Source organism: Rhinocladiella mackenziei, assembly GCF_000835555.1.
Source record: "Rhinocladiella mackenziei CBS 650.93 unplaced genomic scaffold supercont1.3, whole genome shotgun sequence".
In the NCBI taxonomy this organism is placed as follows: Eukaryota; Fungi; Ascomycota; class Eurotiomycetes; order Chaetothyriales; family Herpotrichiellaceae; genus Rhinocladiella; species Rhinocladiella mackenziei.
Window position 1 is genome coordinate 3,744,292 of NW_013550602.1, and position 17,840 is coordinate 3,762,131.

Sequence of the window (17,840 nt, forward strand, 5' to 3'; positions counted from 1 at the left end):
GAAGGGCGATACTGAGGGTTAAGGGAAGTCTGTTGACATCGTCCAGACAGGCGAAAGCGTCGCTGTAAAAGGTCCACAAATTCGGTGGGGTCTAACGGTAAATTGTCGTATTCTCCCCGTCCCCGTTAATGACGCCGCCTCGTGGCAAGGATAGCATGGTCCAAGGGAAGGAATTTGGCGTTGGATTCAAAGAATTAGACTCTGGAAGAGGATCACACTTGCCCTAACCTGTTGATTCCATGAGCTAAAGATCGTCGGTTAGAGATGCGGCGATTGCTCAAGAGTCGAGGAATTTCGCCGCCGATTTGGGATTGCCCTGTTCAAGCGAATTTCACTAGAAGCGTGATTTTTGGGTGAAGAAAGTTGAGTCTGCTTTCATTCTCCCCCCCACAGAGGAGAGTTTGTCCATTGGCACTATACATTTTGATCTCCTCTCGTCACATTAACCATTTCGTAGCTTGGACCAGCGTCCACATTTCTGCCTCGGCCCTGTCCACCACGTATATGATCATTATCCGTGGCAGGCTCGTTCGTTGTACTCTGCGTGGTCCTCTTCGGTACCGTACCAAATGATATTGGTTGCATCTCTCGGTAGCGACACGCCCAAACTCCCAAGCTGATCGTCAGCGCAGCACTTGCGGCCTCTAATCCCCACCAAAGAAGATTCGTCGGGATGGTTTGCGTGTAGAGAGACGTGATTACGAGATGTATAAAGTAGATGGTGAGGGCGAAATCCGGGACCAGCTTTGACCGCGACACGAAAAGGAGAATTGGTATTACTCTGATGGCCATCATTAGTCTGGACATGCAGGGATCCAATGAAGTAGATGTCCGAGCATACATAATAAATCCATCAATGACCCAGAGAAATCCGACCGTCCAGCCGATCGTGGTGTCACCTCTAACGCTGTTCCAATCAAAAAGTAACCCTAATGAGAACTTCTGCCCGAGAACAAGAGCCGTGAATAATATTAATACAAATGCGGTCGCGTAGTAGAAAAGTTGAAGGAGGAGGATTGACCGGATGATCTTGAGGGGTGGGAGTTCAGTGAGGGCGCCTGCGCGAGGTGGTTTTCTTCGTCGAGGCGGCATTCGCTTGTTGATGTGGCCCGTCTTTTACTGACAGAAAGAAGCTTCAGCATGGCCGGGGGGAGTTCGAAATCTGCTGCATGTCTAGACATTGGTTTTCTATAAAACCCCTCCCTTCAAAAAAAGGAACAAATAAATGACGGATGGAATTGGGAGCCTGGAGTGATGCGCGCCGCAGTCACTCGTCACGTGCAAGTCAGTCTTCTCCGATTTTTGGAGGTGCGCCGACTTCAGCCCTATGAGGTTCAATAACTGTTAAACCAACTGCATCTTAATGGAAAGTTTTGTCTCGCAAAGTCCTGCTCTTCATTTCCTGGAGGCACTTACGGCGCAATAGCCCTTACTCGAGAGGTTGTTTCTCAATCTCGTCCAATTCTCGCCGAAATCCACTCCGTCCTTCTCTCTTTTGCTAGCATGGGCTGGGGGCTTCCAACCTGGCTCGGTGGCAGTCCTCCTGCCTCAAGACCAGAGACAGTCCGACCTCGTTCCAAAGATGGGGGGTTCATCGCTCCCGATCGCAATGCTAGAGAACTCTGCTACGAGTCCCGAGATATCTTCTTTGAGTGCCTGGACAAGAATAACATTTTGGACGCCATAAAAGAGGACGAAAAGGCCAGGAAGGTGTGTCCGAAGGAAATATCGGAATTTGAGCGGGACTGTGCAAAGACCTGGGTGGGTTCCATCACACTTTTTGGTTGAAAATTGGAAGACTTTCTGCATGGAAGAGCCTGCTGACCTTATGGGGTGTTTGTAGATTAAATATTTCAAAGAGAAGAGAGTGATGGAATATAAACGGGATCAAACATTAGCTAAAATCCAGGAAGACGATGCGAAAATGGTTGCGAAGGCGAAAGCCGAGAGAAAGAAAGGTTCATGGTTTGGATGATTGAACAGCGAACGTGAATCCGGCTTTCTACGATGCCAAATGAGAGGATATTGGCCGAACACACCATGGAAGAAGTCACTTTGCTGGATGAGGAGCCGCGGCGCATCTCTGAACAACGTACTATATCGTACGGCACCAGCGCCATAGTCGGTCCTCAGAGTACGGCAAAAACCATCTTCTCATTCTCGCTGGAAGTTGGATGCATACTGGCACACTGTATAAAAGAAATGACGGAATCGCATAGCGCGAGTGTACGAGAACAAGGCATTTTCGGGTCCGACTATGGGGATGGAGATGTTACAGCTCCCCGCTCCATTGAGACGTCACTCCGAATGAATAATCTTTACTCATACCTGGATGTAGTCTTTGGCAGTTTTGAGCACTGTTTCCTATCGTCTGGCGACAGAAACATTGGTCTTTCATCGCAGGAAAAGTTCGACCCTCTACCACAGGCTACAGAGATCTCTCTATCGTCCCAGGACACCCGCGACACTTCCGACCATGACCGCAGCCTCCCTTTCCCAATTCTCCACCACTTCCTCACTCTTAGCTGCCGCCCTCGCATCTCCCAAGACAACACTGCTCGGCATCTTGGATCCTCGTAGTACACATTCGCGTATCTCGGCCCGAACAGTGTCGCGTTGACTTCGAAGCGTGCGGGCAGCAACTCCTCCTCTGTTCAAGATCTCAGCGACACGAGGAGATAATGACGACGCCAGAGAGCGCCAAAAGTATGACGGAAGGGATGCGGTATCGAGAGCATTGAGAAGGAGAGAGAGAAATGTGTCAGAAGAAGACTCCCTTGTCGTGTCTGTGACATCATCTTCGTCATTATCCTCTACATCGCTCTTTGGTTCCTCCCGGAGCAAAGGGTGTACAGGGGCACATATTCCACGCAGGAGAGATTCCAGGGCAGCTACGTTTTGACATCTTGCACTCGTTTCCAACAAGGCTCTGTCCAGCGTTGGTAATTGGCCCAGCGCCCTTCCGATTGATGCGGAACTTGATGTGATGGCGGTTTGTAGATAGCCTTGCAACGCCCGAAGTAAGTATTCGGGCTCGAAGTCTTGCTTCGTCATCTTCTCACCGTCGATCCTTGGCGCTGGTGAGAGAAGATAGAGAATGTGGACTGCACTCGTAAACCGGGCACGACTGTCTTCCGCCTCGCGCAGTGTAGGACCTGACGCTGATCCTCCACTAGTCGGCGCTGATGGGAGTGCGCTCATGGAATATTCTCGGACTACCCGCCGGGCGAAGTCGAGAATCCTTGCCTCCCCATCCTCGAAGACTCTCCCACGCAATATTTTGACGAGGTTGATCCGCCCGAGTTCATTGCCATCATTCCCGCTCATTGCATCACGGAACGCGAGGATCGAAAGCGTTGCGCGGACGAGGGCGTGATGGTCTTCTTTCCCGGGCCTCGTGCCGCCTCCAAGCCCTGATTCGGCCAGGATCATCTCAAATTGCCTGGCGAGTCCAAGGATTCTTTGCACGCCGCGTCCGAGTCTAAGAACTTCCCAGCTTCGTTGAGCCGTGGTTTTGGCGTCGACCGCTCGTTGATGGCGTACCAGCACTTCTTTCTCTAAACGTTCATAACTGGAGACCAGACGAACACGCTCGTCTTCGACACGGGAGAGAATCCGTTGAGCGGCAGCATTTTGGGAGGAGGTGTACGTGAGTATGTCCAGGGCTGACCGGGACGTCAGGGTGTGAATGTGGGAGTCTATTTCTTGGAGATCAAAGAGGACTCGGGATAGCGGTGTTGTGAGGTCGATCGTGGGATCGGAAGGATTATTGGTCGCAGTGACAAGGTTGTTGGCGTGAGCATAGGGCGAAAAGTCTTCGGATGTGAGGAAATCTAGGTCGATATAGGTCGATGTTGAAGTGGTAGGTTTTGGTGCAGTCATGTTCAAGCCGAAGATGACGACGAAGTTTTACTGAGTTTGGCAGAGCAGTTTTTGTTGGGATTAAACCTCTTTTGCCCTCAATAAGTCTTGTGCCCCTTGTCTTGAAAGAGACGTTGTCAAGATAGATCACCGCATGAAGCCCTGCACCTGTGACATGTTGCACTCAATTTGTGATGAGTCCGTCGGTTCTGGACGATAAACAGATGGTTCAAATATGATATCCGTGTTATTGATTCGATCAGAGAACATGGGATGATGCGTTGCACGAAAGAGGCTAGGCCGTCACAACGCCACCAGAGTAAGGCTGAGGCTGGCCCCTCCGAGGGGTCGAGGATCAGGCCAACTCTTGGTCATTTGCACCAGACTCTCTTTAGAAGGGCTCGAGAAAGGAGCGTTTTGTAAAATCAAAGGCTATATCAATACTTTCCAGGATTGGAGGCCTGTTATGTGACACATGATCTGTTTGCTACTTGCTTGCCGGTAACGCTGTCCTCAATGTTGGTCCTCCGTGTTTCTGAATTACAAAATACGGTTTGATATCAGTGACATGGTAAATAAACCAAAGGGAGAGCATGACGTAATATACCATTTTCATGTCGGGGCTTCGATGCAGGATGCTTGCGCGAGGTGTATTCTCATAGGGTCTGTCCCAATTATATATCACAAGTTGTAATCGCGAAAAGAAAGAATGCGACGGAAGACTGGTAGTCGTTTTCTCGGATGAATGGATCGGGTTTGACCTGACGATAAACGCATCAATAGATAGTCTATCGAAAAGGGTCATATGATTTCCTGTCCACCAGCGACCAGCGACCGGCGGATCCTATTGTTCACGATTCGAGGGTACCTGACGCTGCAAGTAGTCTGTGCCTGTGCCTGAACCGAGCGAAAGAACTCTGCTGTCATGCTTAAGGGTTACAGCGCCCGCCTTCTCCACGTAGTACGTACCTGAGTTATTTCTGAGAAGCCTAAGAGTCCAGCCGGATATCTGCGGTCAGCGAAACATCCAACCCCCCCCTCCTTTGACAGCAGGCGAGCGAATACGATGGCGGGGGAGGGCTGCAGGGCGGGTCCCTTTTGGTACGCGCAAGATAAAAAGTTGTGAGTCAGTGGAGGAGGTGGGCAAGTGAGGACGCTTGAATGTAAGGCCAGGATGACATGGTCGGCCTCGTTAGCCTCCTTCGTGTTGAAAGGATTATGTGGGTGGGATGACAAGGCGAAGGCTGGACATTGGACAAGACAAAAGCGGGTAGGATGATGATGGTGGCGAGGCCGCCAAAGTCAAAGGAAAAAGATGTGCTGGTTACCAGAGTTTTAAGGATCGAACTGAGGTGGCCAGAGATCTTGACCTTGCCTGGTGAAGTGGGAGAGATATGAGAGTCGATGAAAGCCATTCAAACCGGCGACTCTGACTGGCCGCGCCGTTGATCTTGCAGCGGTTGAGGTTCATCAGGATCAACTTTTGACGTTCTTGATGTTTGCCCAGGGGCGAAGGAGGGGAGGGGTTCACACTGAGGGTTGCGATGAACCATGCAGATACAGTAGGCTGGTGCGGGCCCCGCTGCACATCAACGCAGTATCCGTAGTTATGCCTTTTGCAGCCTGCGATTTTCCTCTCTGCCCTGGTTTGCCCAGGTCGAGCCCTGCCAATCAATGCCCCTGGAGGTCCTCGAAGAAGCATTTAAGGTTTGTTCACTCCTTTATTAGCCGCTTCCAGGCGCCCCAGACGGCCGCCAGGTGAAAACAGGAACCAGCAAAGTGGCCACTCATCGCCGACATATGTGCCCTCGACCGGCGGTTCTAGTGACGTCCTGCCCCTCTCTTTTGACTCTTGATTCTCTGACGGCAATGACGGCTTAGTTGTGCCCAGTACCTTTCTTCAATTCCACTTGCTACCAACAGTCAAGTCCTTGGTTATGCCAGCCCTCTGCAAGTTTAATCACCTACACACTGCAATCTGCACTGCAAAACTAGGCTGCGTCGCTGCACATGCAACTCATTCAGTGCGACGCACTGCGAGGTAACCAGACACGCTCCTTTCCTGATTCATCATCATCACTGCTACGGTTATCGCCATCGCCATCTGTTCGTCATTCGCCTCCTCCTGGTCTACAGTAGTTATACCATCATCACCCATGCGGCCATTCATCCATTCATTTCTACCGAATCGCTGACTAAATCAAGCAGGCCCTTACACAGTATAATATTCCGCCAGTTCCTTGCTCACACACCGCTCAGCCGGGCGCCCTCGTCATCTGCCATTCTGGCTCCACATGCAGCAGGGCCCGCCTTGACGCCAACACCTTGAGCCTACTGCTCCGTACACTTCAGCGCTTCACATCAGGATCTCTACCCTCCTCCGCCGTAAGTTCATTTGGCGACCTAGCAACACTCAATTCATCAGATCTTGCTAGCGTTTTCGTTCATCCTATCCTGTTTCTCATCCCCTGAGCCTTCCCCCGGCCTCGTCGATCGTATGGATTGTTGGTGTGCGCAGCCTTCCTGAACCTTCTTCATCCGAACCCTAGTCTTATCGCCGTCCCCCTCCAGCCCCTCCGAGAGGGTCCGTTGCCACACACTCGAACCCGAATACTCTATCAATCCAGATACCTTTGCGAAACATATTGCATTTGTATTTTCGAACAGCGCCGCTCCGGATGCGCATCATTTGTGTGGCGTGAAGCCGCAAACTCCTGGGTTGCTTGACCATCGTAAGGCCTCACTGAACCCACACGATGGCGGCGATATCGAGCCTCGTATTGAGCGAGGCTATACCTGCGAAAGACCGGGTGGAAGAGCTGGACACTCCTACAACTCCGCGGGCCGGTCGTTTTGCCTCGACGGTTGCCGACGATTCGAATGTCGCCGTCGTAGGCCAAACCCTCCCGAGATCAAGCGCTCCCACAATCTCCCAACCTTCAAGTCGAGGTGCGCCGAAAGACGGCCCGGACCATCGTCAAGACCATGCCGATAGAGAAGAGGCGATACCGGGTTCAATGGATATGGGAGATGATGAAAACGATCAGCATGGCTCGGACAACGAAGCCGAGCCCGGCGAGGCAGACTCTGCTTCTAGAAAGAAGAAGGGCCAGAGATTCTTCTGCACGGGCTATCCGCCTTGCAATCTCAGTTTCACCAGGAGCGAGCATCTGGCTCGCCATATAAGGAAACACACGGGCGAACGTCCGTTCCAGTGTCACTGCAATCGAAGGTTCTCCAGACTGGATAACTTGCGTCAACATGCTCAAACTGTTCACGTCAATGAGGAAATCCCGACAGATTCCCTCGCCGCTACGGGCACTCGGTTTCAAAGACAGATACGCACTGACCGTGTCCGGCCAACCGGTCGTCCTCGTACTGGCACTGCTGGGAGTACAGGCAGTCACAGTCGAGGTCACAGCCGAAACCTTTCGGCTTCAAGCGTTGGTTCGACATCATCCAATTACAGCGTTGTTACAGAAGCGAAAAGGCGACCACCGCCGCTCCTCATGGCCAATGATAGCACGAACAGACCCAATTTGGGCATCGAACCACCACAAACACCCCCAGCGCAGTATCGGGGGTACAATACCAATTCTCCCAGTGGCATGAGTACACCCACGTCTGCGAACTTTTCGGCCACTCCCGGGAGTCCAGGCTTTCTATCGTCGATGGGTTCTCCGGTGTCGACCAATTCGCGGTTAAGCGGGTTCCTCGGTTCGAGACCGCCAGCTCGTCGATTATCGGTGCCCTCAGGCCCAAATCCATATCAAAGCCAATACCCACCAGGATATCCCATGACTTATATGAATCAAATGGGTCCTCCCAGTTCGCATGCATCCTTAAACTCGAGCGTGTTTGCTAGTCCCTCCTCGACTACGTTTCCCAGCGCTCCGGGCCAACATATCCTACCAGGAGAGGATTGGCGACGACGGACGTGGCACCCGTCCACTTATCCTGCCGCCAATTACAACTATGGACGTCCGGCGACAAGCGGACTGACATATTCCCAAACCCCGGATGCACCTCAACCTGCTCATGCACAACATGCCACCGCCGCTGCCGGTCAAGCTCCACGTTTGCCCGGTATTGAGAGTTTCGATCATGTTCAGCATCGGTCATACACCCCTCCTCGGCGTCAACCAAGTCCCATGCAGATTGACTCCCACCCTGCCGACTCCCATCTCTCATCGTCGGCTCCGAGTCAAGATCCTCGCGTACGTCAAGGCCATGTTTCTTGGGACGGGAGTCGTCCCAGCCAGTATCCCGATCTTGATGATCACGGAGACCGGGGCCAAGTGGCAGGATCCTGGGGCCAACAAACCATCAATGAAATCCAGAACATCAGCATTCAGCATCATGAGCAGACCAGACCCTTAGACATGGGACCTCCACCTCCGTCCATGACGTCCGTCCAACAGCAACAACAAATGGCTCGAGAAGCGCTCGAGATGCAGTCTTCCGCTCCGAAGAAGTCCAAGAGGCAGGGATGGTATAATGGACCTCTGCCTCCTGGTCGAACATCTCCTGAAGATTCAAGCAGTAGTGATGGGGTTCCGACCCCTGGTATGACTGCTGTGGAAGTGCATCCCATGATTATGTCCAGCAATGGCTACATGGACACACAGCATGCAGCACTTCCTCCAGATGGACATCAAAATGTAAGATTTTCGCCTGAGCATCCCTTCCAAAAAAAAAAAAAAAACCAAAGATGGTCTCAACTAATTTTGCTGCAGGTGTGTCTTGCCCCTGCTCCGTACATCGAAACAACTCGCCACCAAAACACGACCTCTTATCATGAACGTGGTGGCACTGGCAGTGAGATGAATCGTCTTGAAGCCCTGGTAGCGGTAGCAACCAGCGGTGAAAATGGTGCTCGATAAATCAGCTGTATCCGCCTGTGACGATGACGAAGACACCTATTTCTAATACGACTCCACTAAGTTCACGACGAGAGCCGGCCCCGTGAGTGAGATGGCTTCTCAATTCTCACGATGGCCCACGCGGTGGCATACTTCGAGACACAGCTCTCTGATCCTTGAATCTTGACGGCCTGCATTGAGAGATACCCATAACGAATTTTTCTTTAATTCCATTCAGTTCATGTGTTCATGCCTTTGGATTTATTGGGTGCATGCATATGGGTTATGAAATTTTGTTCTTGATGCAAGCGGGCGTTAAGAAGTGGCTTCTTGGGCGCATCATGAAATACCCACGTTTTAGTTCATGACTGTTGTGATTATGAGTACCGTTTGGTTGGATTTCAGTCGAGGTGTACGAGTTTATCGTTCAGCAAACTTCTCGTCTCTTTCACTCCACGCCTTCGAGCTCGCCGTCACGATCAGAGTTCCTGCCAATGGCGGTACAACAAATTTTGAGATTGGAGAGAATGAATGTGTTGATGGATAGATGTCAGCACAAACTGTTTTGATCTGTCATCTAGTTTCTCAATGAACCATACGACAATTGCTTTCCCCGCGTCCTCGTTGAGTGACTCCTCTTCCTAGCTGCAATTTGATATATATTCAACTTTCCCGGTGACCCCCGAACAAGGATCCTGATACCCGATACAGTGTTTACTGTGAAAGTGCTTGTCAGGCCCGATCGATCTACAGTGGCTTGCCATGCCAAGACAAACTTGACCAAAACTTGAACGCGGAGCGTTGCGACGTTTCTTCAGCTGCCGGGAGGACCAAGAGCTGAATTTGGATCATGTCCAGCTTGGTTTCCGAATAGTGATGAAGTTGGGACTCTCACTCCAATATCATGATTAATACAGCAGTCATGGAGAGCACCGCAACCCCGTCTTATTGTCACCATCCCAGGTATACTGGAAGCTCAATAAATATCCGCCATGGTCAACAGAAAGATTCCGCCTTGCGATCGGAACCCCTAAAGATGCCGCACTGAACACTGTATCTGCGCTGAAGATTCCTTGAAAATCTTGTCCAGCTAGTTCAATTATCTTTGGTCAGCTAATGTCCCTTTGAAGGAGAATTGGACATTCTGGAGATCACATGCATTTAATTGACCCGTTTCACTAAATCTCCGGCGTGGAGGTCATATGCTGTAGGTACCCTCCCGTGTCATCGCGTTACGATGATCAACACCACTCAAGCACGATGCCTCATTTTGAAAATTCTTCCACAAATTGAGATGGATTTGTTTGCTCTCAAGGAAATCTGTCAGCGTCAACTTCACAATTGTCCACTTTGAAGGCTAGCGGCGTCCATGTTGACATACTGCTTTTCCAAATCGATCGGCTGTTGTGGTTGCCCTTGAGATCGGTTAGGAACATTGCTCGAGCTACGTAGAGAAGCAGCTCCGCGAGATGGGTATGTTTCGTCTTCGGGTCACGGCTTCCACGTGCATATATGCTGCCTGGTGCGATCTCGCAGAAGATCAAAGTGGGAGCGAGGCTGGGACTAGAACGTCGAGGCGACATTTTCCATTGGCTCGATGGTCAGAAGCGACCTCACACATGGCCGGGTAAGGGGAAATAGGAGGACTGAACACAAGGATGGCAGACAAGCTGTGGAAAGCCTACGGTAGACTAACCCCAGGGGAAAATGCTGGTGAATGGCTGCCTACTCTTTGAGAAAGGCGCAGGCGAATCTCTTCTCCTTCATAACAGAACCCGCGCCATCACCATTATTTGATTGTTGACTCTCGCCATCCTCTCACTCTCTCAACTCTCTTACACTCTTACGGCCTTCTCACAATCTTTACTCACTCTTTTGTTCGCGAATCTGACCTTTCACAGTCCAGCATCCCTCTCCTGCCGAGGTCACCTCTGCTTACACTCACTTGCCATCGCTCCTTTCCTGGTCGAACGAGCCGACTCAGCCACAAGACAGATACCGGACGGAAGCAAATCACCAACGATCTGACAAGATCACGGTCACAAAGACATCATGAGACTTGTGCATTCGATCGCTTTTACGGGGGTGATCTCGACCCATTGTGAAGCTGGAATCTTACCCATCAGACACGTCAACCCTACACCACAGTGAGTGAAAGAATTCCTACGTGAAGATGAACATTCCAACGAAGGCTTTGAAGTTGGTGGTGCTTCTTCCTAACATGCACCAAACAGACCAGTGCCACCATGCTCTCTTGTCACAGTCTTTAATACGGTCACGATCACCCAAACCATCATGCACACCCCTCCGACTGTTACCATCCTTCAACAAGATCCATCCTCGGTTGCAAAGTCCATGGCATCGGTTGACACTGATCAAGTCATTCAGCAGAGCCTGGAAGCCCCTGTCTCGAACCTCTTAAATCCTACCACACCTGTGTTCACCCACTCAGTTCTGATATCAGGCTACGAAGCCACTGAAATCCCAAATGATGGCACTTCGGTCTTCTACATGTCCAAGGACCCTTCCAACACTAATTGGGGCGACATGCCATCAGAGGCTATCGTCGCCGAGGTAACCACCGTTACTGTTTTACCAGTTCCTAAGTCTTCAGCGACTTTTCATAGGGATACCGACCTGAGTATCTCGGCCCACGGATCATTCTCGAGACCTCCAGGTGGCTGGAATGGCACAAACGCCACCTCCTGGGGCTCCGGAGCTGGTTTAGGAGCTGCGTCAAGCGAAGTACCTGCGTCTACACTCACCCTGACACACACCATTTACGCCGTCACACAAAGTGTCGTTATGACTGCAGCACCAACATTCGGATCTGGAACCCCTGATTATGGATATGGCTCACCGGACGTGTGGGTTGAGTATGACGTTGTCGAGAAGAGACAGACATGTGTCTGGATAACCGCTACAATCGGCGGTCAAGAGGTGGGCTGGTGTAATAATTGGGCTGGAGGTTCGACGTTGACTTTCACTTCCTGGGAGACAACTGGTAGGCTACAGATTGGTGGCATATTTAACAACTTAACTGACAGAAACATAGCTCCCCCTTCCTATATACCCGGCATCAATACCATCGGAAAGGCAAGCACAGCTGCCAGCTCCCCTGATCAGTTATCTTCATCTGTCGATTCATTTTTCGAAACTTCTTCCACTGTCCCAATATATGGATCATCGACTCCCAGTCCCACCGCGTGCGGCGAAGTTGGGCCGTTTCAAATTGGTGTAAGAAATCCGGGTATCTTTGCATCGCCAAATGACTAACGATTGGCAGTTTGATGAACTTCCCGTGTTCTCACCAGCTGACAACAATACAGCACCTTTCCCGCCAATTTTCAATCCCTACGACCATTTCTTCTGGGGTGACGGATGGGCGTATGTACCTCCCCCCAACGAGCCTTATCCACCCCAATCAGGAAATCGACTCGCTCAATTTATCCCTTCTCAAGCCAACAACATAACCGGTTCCCCATACACTGGACTTATTCCACCGAGCTCATTGGGTGCAGGCCCTCGCAACTACGATAATCGATATTGGTTTACTGCAAGCTCTGCCTATGTGGGCTGTGATAATGGCGCCACGAATTGGAGCACAGTTTGCGATTTTGTGGCCACTGCTTACCGATGGGACAATCCTACAGGGAGTGAAGTGGTGGTTGCAACTCAACATTTCCGCATCCCGCCATGTCCGAATTTCAAGAATTGCCAGCTCACGAAGATCATATTCAATCATTTGTTCTACAAGTTGAGTACATTGAGCTTCTACGCCAATGTTCAGGGGCAAGTCGGTATCTTCTGGGTAGACAGCCTGGACATGAATTGGTACAACAATACTTGTGCAGCTGGGTTGGCTCGAATTTCTTCACGAAAGATTCGGACTTGAGAGGTGAACATATTTCCGGAGCAAGTGATCGATGAAACAGCGATGGTGTGGGTTTTACAGTATTACCGTTCTTCATTGAATCAAGGAGAGATATGCTTAGAGTACCTTGAGCTGGTACGCGAGCTTCGTCCACTGGATTGTGGTCACAATGGCAAAGAAGGGAAAAAGAGGGGGGTTTTCAAGTATGTTGGTGCAATCGAATCATCAGACACACTGAACCACAGAAAACTCCGGTTTAATGATTGCAGACAAACAGCCAGGTAGAGTGTGTCACCAAGATAGCGACAAGGCCCAATCCATGTGGAAAACCACAAGCAAGAAAGGAAAAGTGCTGGTTTAAATGGCATTAAACTCCCATTGGCTCACATCTATTCTCATACCCGTCGCACGAGGCTGAGGCTCGAGGACATTGCGGAGTTGAGTTGGTCTTTCCAAGCGCCGTATGTTTTATTCATGTCTCCATCGAAAAGACAGTGAACTTGATCCTTGACCTGCTTGCTAGATATTGTCAACTGTAGGACAAATTAGAGCAAGAGCCGGCATTACATTACAATCCAGGACATGGCAGGACAGGGTAAGACTCTTTCTTATAAGACATTTCAGAATACTATCTCTTCGGCTTGGGAAAAATCAAGCGATCACTGCAGATATGAACGTAGAGAATCGTATCTCCCTAGACTCTGTTTTGGCAGTAGTGGACATTCTTTTGAGCAGGCTCCAGATCAATAATTAGCAAATGACTCTCAATGAGATTTGAACAAAGAGAGAACGAGAGAGGCGCGCGTGCGCGAGAGAAAGGCCGAACTCTGGTGTTCGCAGTATCGGATTCGCGTAGAGCATAGGACCGGAAGAAGGGACCTGACGCATTCTGCTCTAGTCCACTGTACCCTATTCCATCCCAATTCCTCCTGCATCTGAGTTTGAATGAACGCCGCTCTAGTCTCGCTTCCGGGGAAGGCGGTGGATGGTAGGACTTTCCTGCTACGAAGGCCAGAGAAGAGGGGGGTGAGAATTCGCCCATACCGTCGCTTTCACTTGCTCTCTCCGACACTTGACGTCGCAAGGGCCCCATGACTTCTTAGCGCTGTGGCTGGATAGCAGAGCCCCCGAAGTGGAAATGGTACACGGGGTTGTTTCGTGTGTCCTGGGCAACTAATCCGGCAATGGTCATAAACTGGAGGTATCGGAATATTTATGACATGTGAAGTTGAAGGCCTAGTTGTTATAGCAGATGCAAGCAGTGGTTGCATGATGTATGTACTCCACGCTCCTTCGGCATGCGATGCGGGCCTGAGGTGATGGGATTCAAGTGACGGGTACTTATGCAGGAATCAGTAGTAGTTGCAGAGACCATCGAAAAGTCCCAGTGCGAAAAAGGTTAGAGGATGCAGTGACGAAAAACCACACAAGAGAACGGCTCTCGAAATGAAACATTAGATACTCCGAGAGGAGGAGTTCCGTAGGACATGCTCGAGAACAAACTTTCGTTGGTATCACTCACTCATCCTAACCTCTCCTGCTTTATTGTTTCATGTTTCAACCCTGAGGTACATGGAGTATTGGTGCAAATATGTATGCGGGTTCATGAAGTTGCGGGCCAGGCGAGGCGAGGCGGGTCCGTGCGAGTTGTGGGTTGGTGTGCCGCTAAAACTCTAGTGCTTTGCCTTGTTTGGCACATCCGTGTTCGGTGGCAGACGGTTCTTGAGAAGAGCCGGCGTAGTCGACATGGGGAAGGCACCGTGTTTTGAATACCGTGTCTAGATTACGCCACTTCGGCTGTATCAATTACCAGAGCCCAGATGGTGAACTGAATTTCAACATTGACAGGGGATGTTGACGTTTGGGATTGTCAAATATGCCGGTTCTGAGTCCGATGGTGATCTGAATCAGCAACACCGGGAAGCTATCCCTTCAACGGTCGACCAAAGAAGGCAAGGTGTGCGTTAAGAGAAGGGCATGGATGTTTCAAAAAATGGAGTTCGCCCTTTGGGTGTGTCAGATAGGGTTCAGTTAGGGAAGTTCCGAAATCCTGGAACAACTGTCTCCAAATTAGGAGTCTGAAATGAGATACTTGTAGGAGGCTGAGTTCAAAACATGGGGTATCAATTCGTACAAGCGCCAAGATGTGACAACAGCAAGGCCGTGAAAACGAGCCAGACGGTGCCGGACATGATCTCATCCGAATCCAGGAAAGCCAGCGAAAGGATTCCCTCCCGGGCCTCCTCCACCGGTCGAGAACTTGAATTGTCTCTGACCACCCCCGCCCCCAGGGAACCCTTGCTGAAAGAAGAACTGTTGCCCGCCAGGCCCGAAAGGACTTCCGTGGAATGGATTGCCTCCTTGATTCGCCAACGGGTCATTTGGATCCTCCCCTCTATCAAATCTCGCTTTCAGCTCGGGATCGCTGAGAACTTCATACGCTTCGTTGATGGCAGCCATTTTCTTCTCGGCTTCCTCCTTGGACATTCCTTTTGCAGCGGCTTTGTCGGGATGATAAATCTTGGTTGCCGTACGATAGGCTTTTTTGATTGTTCTTTCGTCCGCATCACGGGAGACTCCCAGGATCTTGTAGTAGTCCTTGGACTTACTGCGTTTCAGGGCGACCTGAGCGTCTTGGAGTTTTTGGTTGATTGTGGCTTGGGCTTCCGGATGGTTGTCTCGGGCAGTCTTGAGTGAGGCGATTGCCGCATCGATATTCTCGCTGTCCATATGTTTTTGTGCTTGGTGGAGGAGGCCCTGAAGCGATGTCGGATTCCGGGTTAATAATTCTGGGCAATACTTGTTTGCCTTGATCATGTTATTCATGGAGAGGAAGGCTTCGCAAGTTTTCTCTAACAGGGTTAAATAGAGATCGGATGGCGCTTTTGCATGGATGGTACCACTCGAGCGGTGGAGATCAATATTGGATTTGACTTCTGCTAGAAGTCCCGGTTCGTCTTGGGTATTCCGGCCGGCCAAGAACTTGCTTGCAGAATTGAATTGTCTGTTATTGATGAGGGACTGGATCTTGTCGACTTCTTTCAGGATAGCCTTCTCTTCTCGAAACAAGGACTTGCAGGGCTTTGAGTCTGGATCTGAATGTAAGCACTTTTTGATTTGCGCCAAACCGCGTTCGGTGTCCCCCAAGCTGTAGAACAACATGGCTGACATCTGGAGATGAGGATCAACAAGGCTTGGATGTATTTGCAGCACATGTGCCAGATCACTGATGCCCTCTTGCACCTCGCCCCGCTCGAATCGACATCTTGCGCGTAGTTGTCGGAGTGACAGGGCTGTTCCCGCCGTCATGATTGCGATGCCCGCTTGATTGATGCACGATTCCCAGTCTTGTTTCTTTTCCGCCTCGAATGCCAGATAGGCTGCACCCTCTGCTTCCTCGAGTTGGGCTAATTCTTCTGCCGCTTTCTTCCCCAGAGCGAGATAATCCTGTTTGGCCGAAGTCCAGTCTGCATTCCTCGCTCTGATTTTTGCTCTTTGTAACAATGCTCCATCAAACCCAGGCTTTATTTTTAAGACACTGTCAAAATCTGCACTAGCCTGTGCATTCCTGCCTAAAGACAAATACGTTGCCCCCCGCTGAAATAGGCTGATGTAGTCAGATGGGTCCTTGGACACGGCGGCATCGAAATATGCAAGGGCCTCATTGTTGGCTCCGCGAGCACGAGCGGCCTTTCCAGAGGCAATTAAGGAAGAAATAGGAGTATCGGAAGGTATGTTGACCGTCTCGGCAATACAAAGAGAAGTGAGACAGAGTCCAAGCACTGCTGCGAGGAAGACTGGTCTATGAAATCGCAACATCATCGTCGCATACTGTTCCTGGTCACGCTGTCCTCGAAATTACGGTACAGGGGCAGAAGTTAAATGAGGATAGAAAGAAGAAAAAGTAGACAATGAATAGAAGGAGTGTGGGTAGAACGTCGCAGCTGTTCGTGGAAAGGCTGTTAAATCTGTCCTCTTCCGTACTTGGCATGTCACGTGTCAAGTCGTTTGCTGCAGCCTCGCAGAAATTCGTCAGCCTTGTGCCTAAACAAGCTCCATATTTCCCCGACCGTGCCGTATTAGAGACCGAAAGGAGTTAGTCGTAAGGCCTTCGCATAAGAAAGGTACCCTGAAGACCAGTTAGCTTTCATAAACTTGGTGACATTCTTAGCGGCAGGATCAGCGAATGGCTCCTTTGTCATAGAAATTCATGTGAGTTCCGTTGGGGACCGCAGTCCTCTTGGTAGCCCCATTGGTCATCTTGTCGAGCTTCTCGGGTATGCCTTCGTGAGCCTGCATCCTCACCCACGATATGAAGAGTTGGCTGCTTCAATAAAACATCGGCTAAGCGGAAGGAATCAAAGGGATGAGGACACGGGTAGGCTGGTGATCAACGTCCTTGTTTGCGGCCAGGGGATGTTGACATCTTGGAGTGACGTGATGTTCGTGTGCGTCTTTGAGGTCGTATGGCGTTTTGCCGTCAGCTTGGAGCGGTACGCCGGTTCAGCCACACATTCAGCACCCTTCACAGTTTCAGCTGTCATCTGTGCTGCTGCCACGGCGTAACCTCCTCCGGCGCGGATGCCGACTACGGCGATTGTTTTCAGTATCGACAAAATCTTGTTGTTGGAAATAGTCGACAATGGCCCACACCATCGCTAACTCTAGTAGCTAGGTCTTTCGGGAAGTGAGACCCTTCGCCGCTTTCGCCTTGGTGGGAAGAGTCAGAGCCGACAGTAGCGAAACCCACCTCCGCAAGCTACTTTGCGTATCAGCTTGCAGTCTGCTCCTTGATGCCACCACTAGGATGGACAATAGCCAGTGTAGGTGACTCGGCCCGAAGAAGCCGCTGATGACTTAAACAGAAGTTCCAGCGCGATGGATGGGGCCTTTCTTGATTGAGATGGTAGACATGTTTGAGAATGGATGGAAGAAGGGATCGAAATTCTTGGGCTTTCGGGAACAGATGTGTTCTTTTATTCTCGAGTCAAGATGAGAAATGTTCTTACCTGAGCATGAAGATGAGGCCACAAAGCCTGGAGGCATGGATGTATTTTTCCGTTCTTCGGACTTTACCAGGCACATTGAGAGCTGATTCAGAGCACCGAGAGACATCAATGGCTCCAGGTTCCATTGCACGAAGAGACTTCTGACAAGCGCGACTTGTTAAAATGGCGTTAACTCCAGGATCCTTCCAAGGCATGTTTCTATCATTTGTGGAGGCTACTACCAGTATGTTTTGG

The 17,840-nt window shown here is 50.5% G+C and overlaps 5 protein-coding genes across 5 annotated transcripts; 3 read left to right on the forward strand and 2 right to left on the reverse strand.

Moving 5' to 3' along the window:
• Positions 1-1,503: 1,503 nt before the first annotated feature.
• Z518_04880 (uncharacterized protein) lies at positions 1,504-1,975 on the forward strand (the record flags this gene model as incomplete). The annotated part of the gene is made up of 2 exons (XM_013418586.1): positions 1,504-1,761; positions 1,844-1,975. 2 exons carry the CDS (start codon positions 1,504-1,506, stop codon positions 1,973-1,975), a joined length of 390 nt encoding a protein of 129 aa, XP_013274040.1.
• Positions 1,976-2,442: 467 nt separating this feature from the next.
• Z518_04881 (uncharacterized protein) lies at positions 2,443-3,882 on the reverse strand (the record flags this gene model as incomplete). The annotated part of the gene is made up of 1 exon (XM_013418587.1): positions 2,443-3,882. The coding sequence occupies one exon, from the start codon at positions 3,880-3,882 to the stop codon at positions 2,443-2,445; it is 1,440 nt and encodes a 479-aa protein (XP_013274041.1).
• A 2,735-nt stretch (positions 3,883-6,617) lies between these two features.
• Z518_04882 (uncharacterized protein) lies at positions 6,618-8,744 on the forward strand (the record flags this gene model as incomplete). Its single annotated transcript, XM_013418588.1, has 2 exons — positions 6,618-8,522; positions 8,598-8,744. 2 exons carry the CDS (start codon positions 6,618-6,620, stop codon positions 8,742-8,744), a joined length of 2,052 nt encoding a protein of 683 aa, XP_013274042.1.
• A 2,274-nt stretch (positions 8,745-11,018) lies between these two features.
• Z518_04883 (uncharacterized protein) lies at positions 11,019-12,618 on the forward strand (the record flags this gene model as incomplete). The annotated part of the gene is made up of 3 exons (XM_013418589.1): positions 11,019-11,727; positions 11,779-11,960; positions 12,010-12,618. The coding sequence occupies 3 exons, from the start codon at positions 11,019-11,021 to the stop codon at positions 12,616-12,618; spliced, it is 1,500 nt and encodes a 499-aa protein (XP_013274043.1).
• Positions 12,619-14,793: 2,175 nt separating this feature from the next.
• Z518_04884 (uncharacterized protein) lies at positions 14,794-16,419 on the reverse strand (the record flags this gene model as incomplete). Its single annotated transcript, XM_013418590.1, has 1 exon — positions 14,794-16,419. The coding sequence occupies one exon, from the start codon at positions 16,417-16,419 to the stop codon at positions 14,794-14,796; it is 1,626 nt and encodes a 541-aa protein (XP_013274044.1).
• Between the last annotated feature and the right edge of the window lie 1,421 nt (positions 16,420-17,840).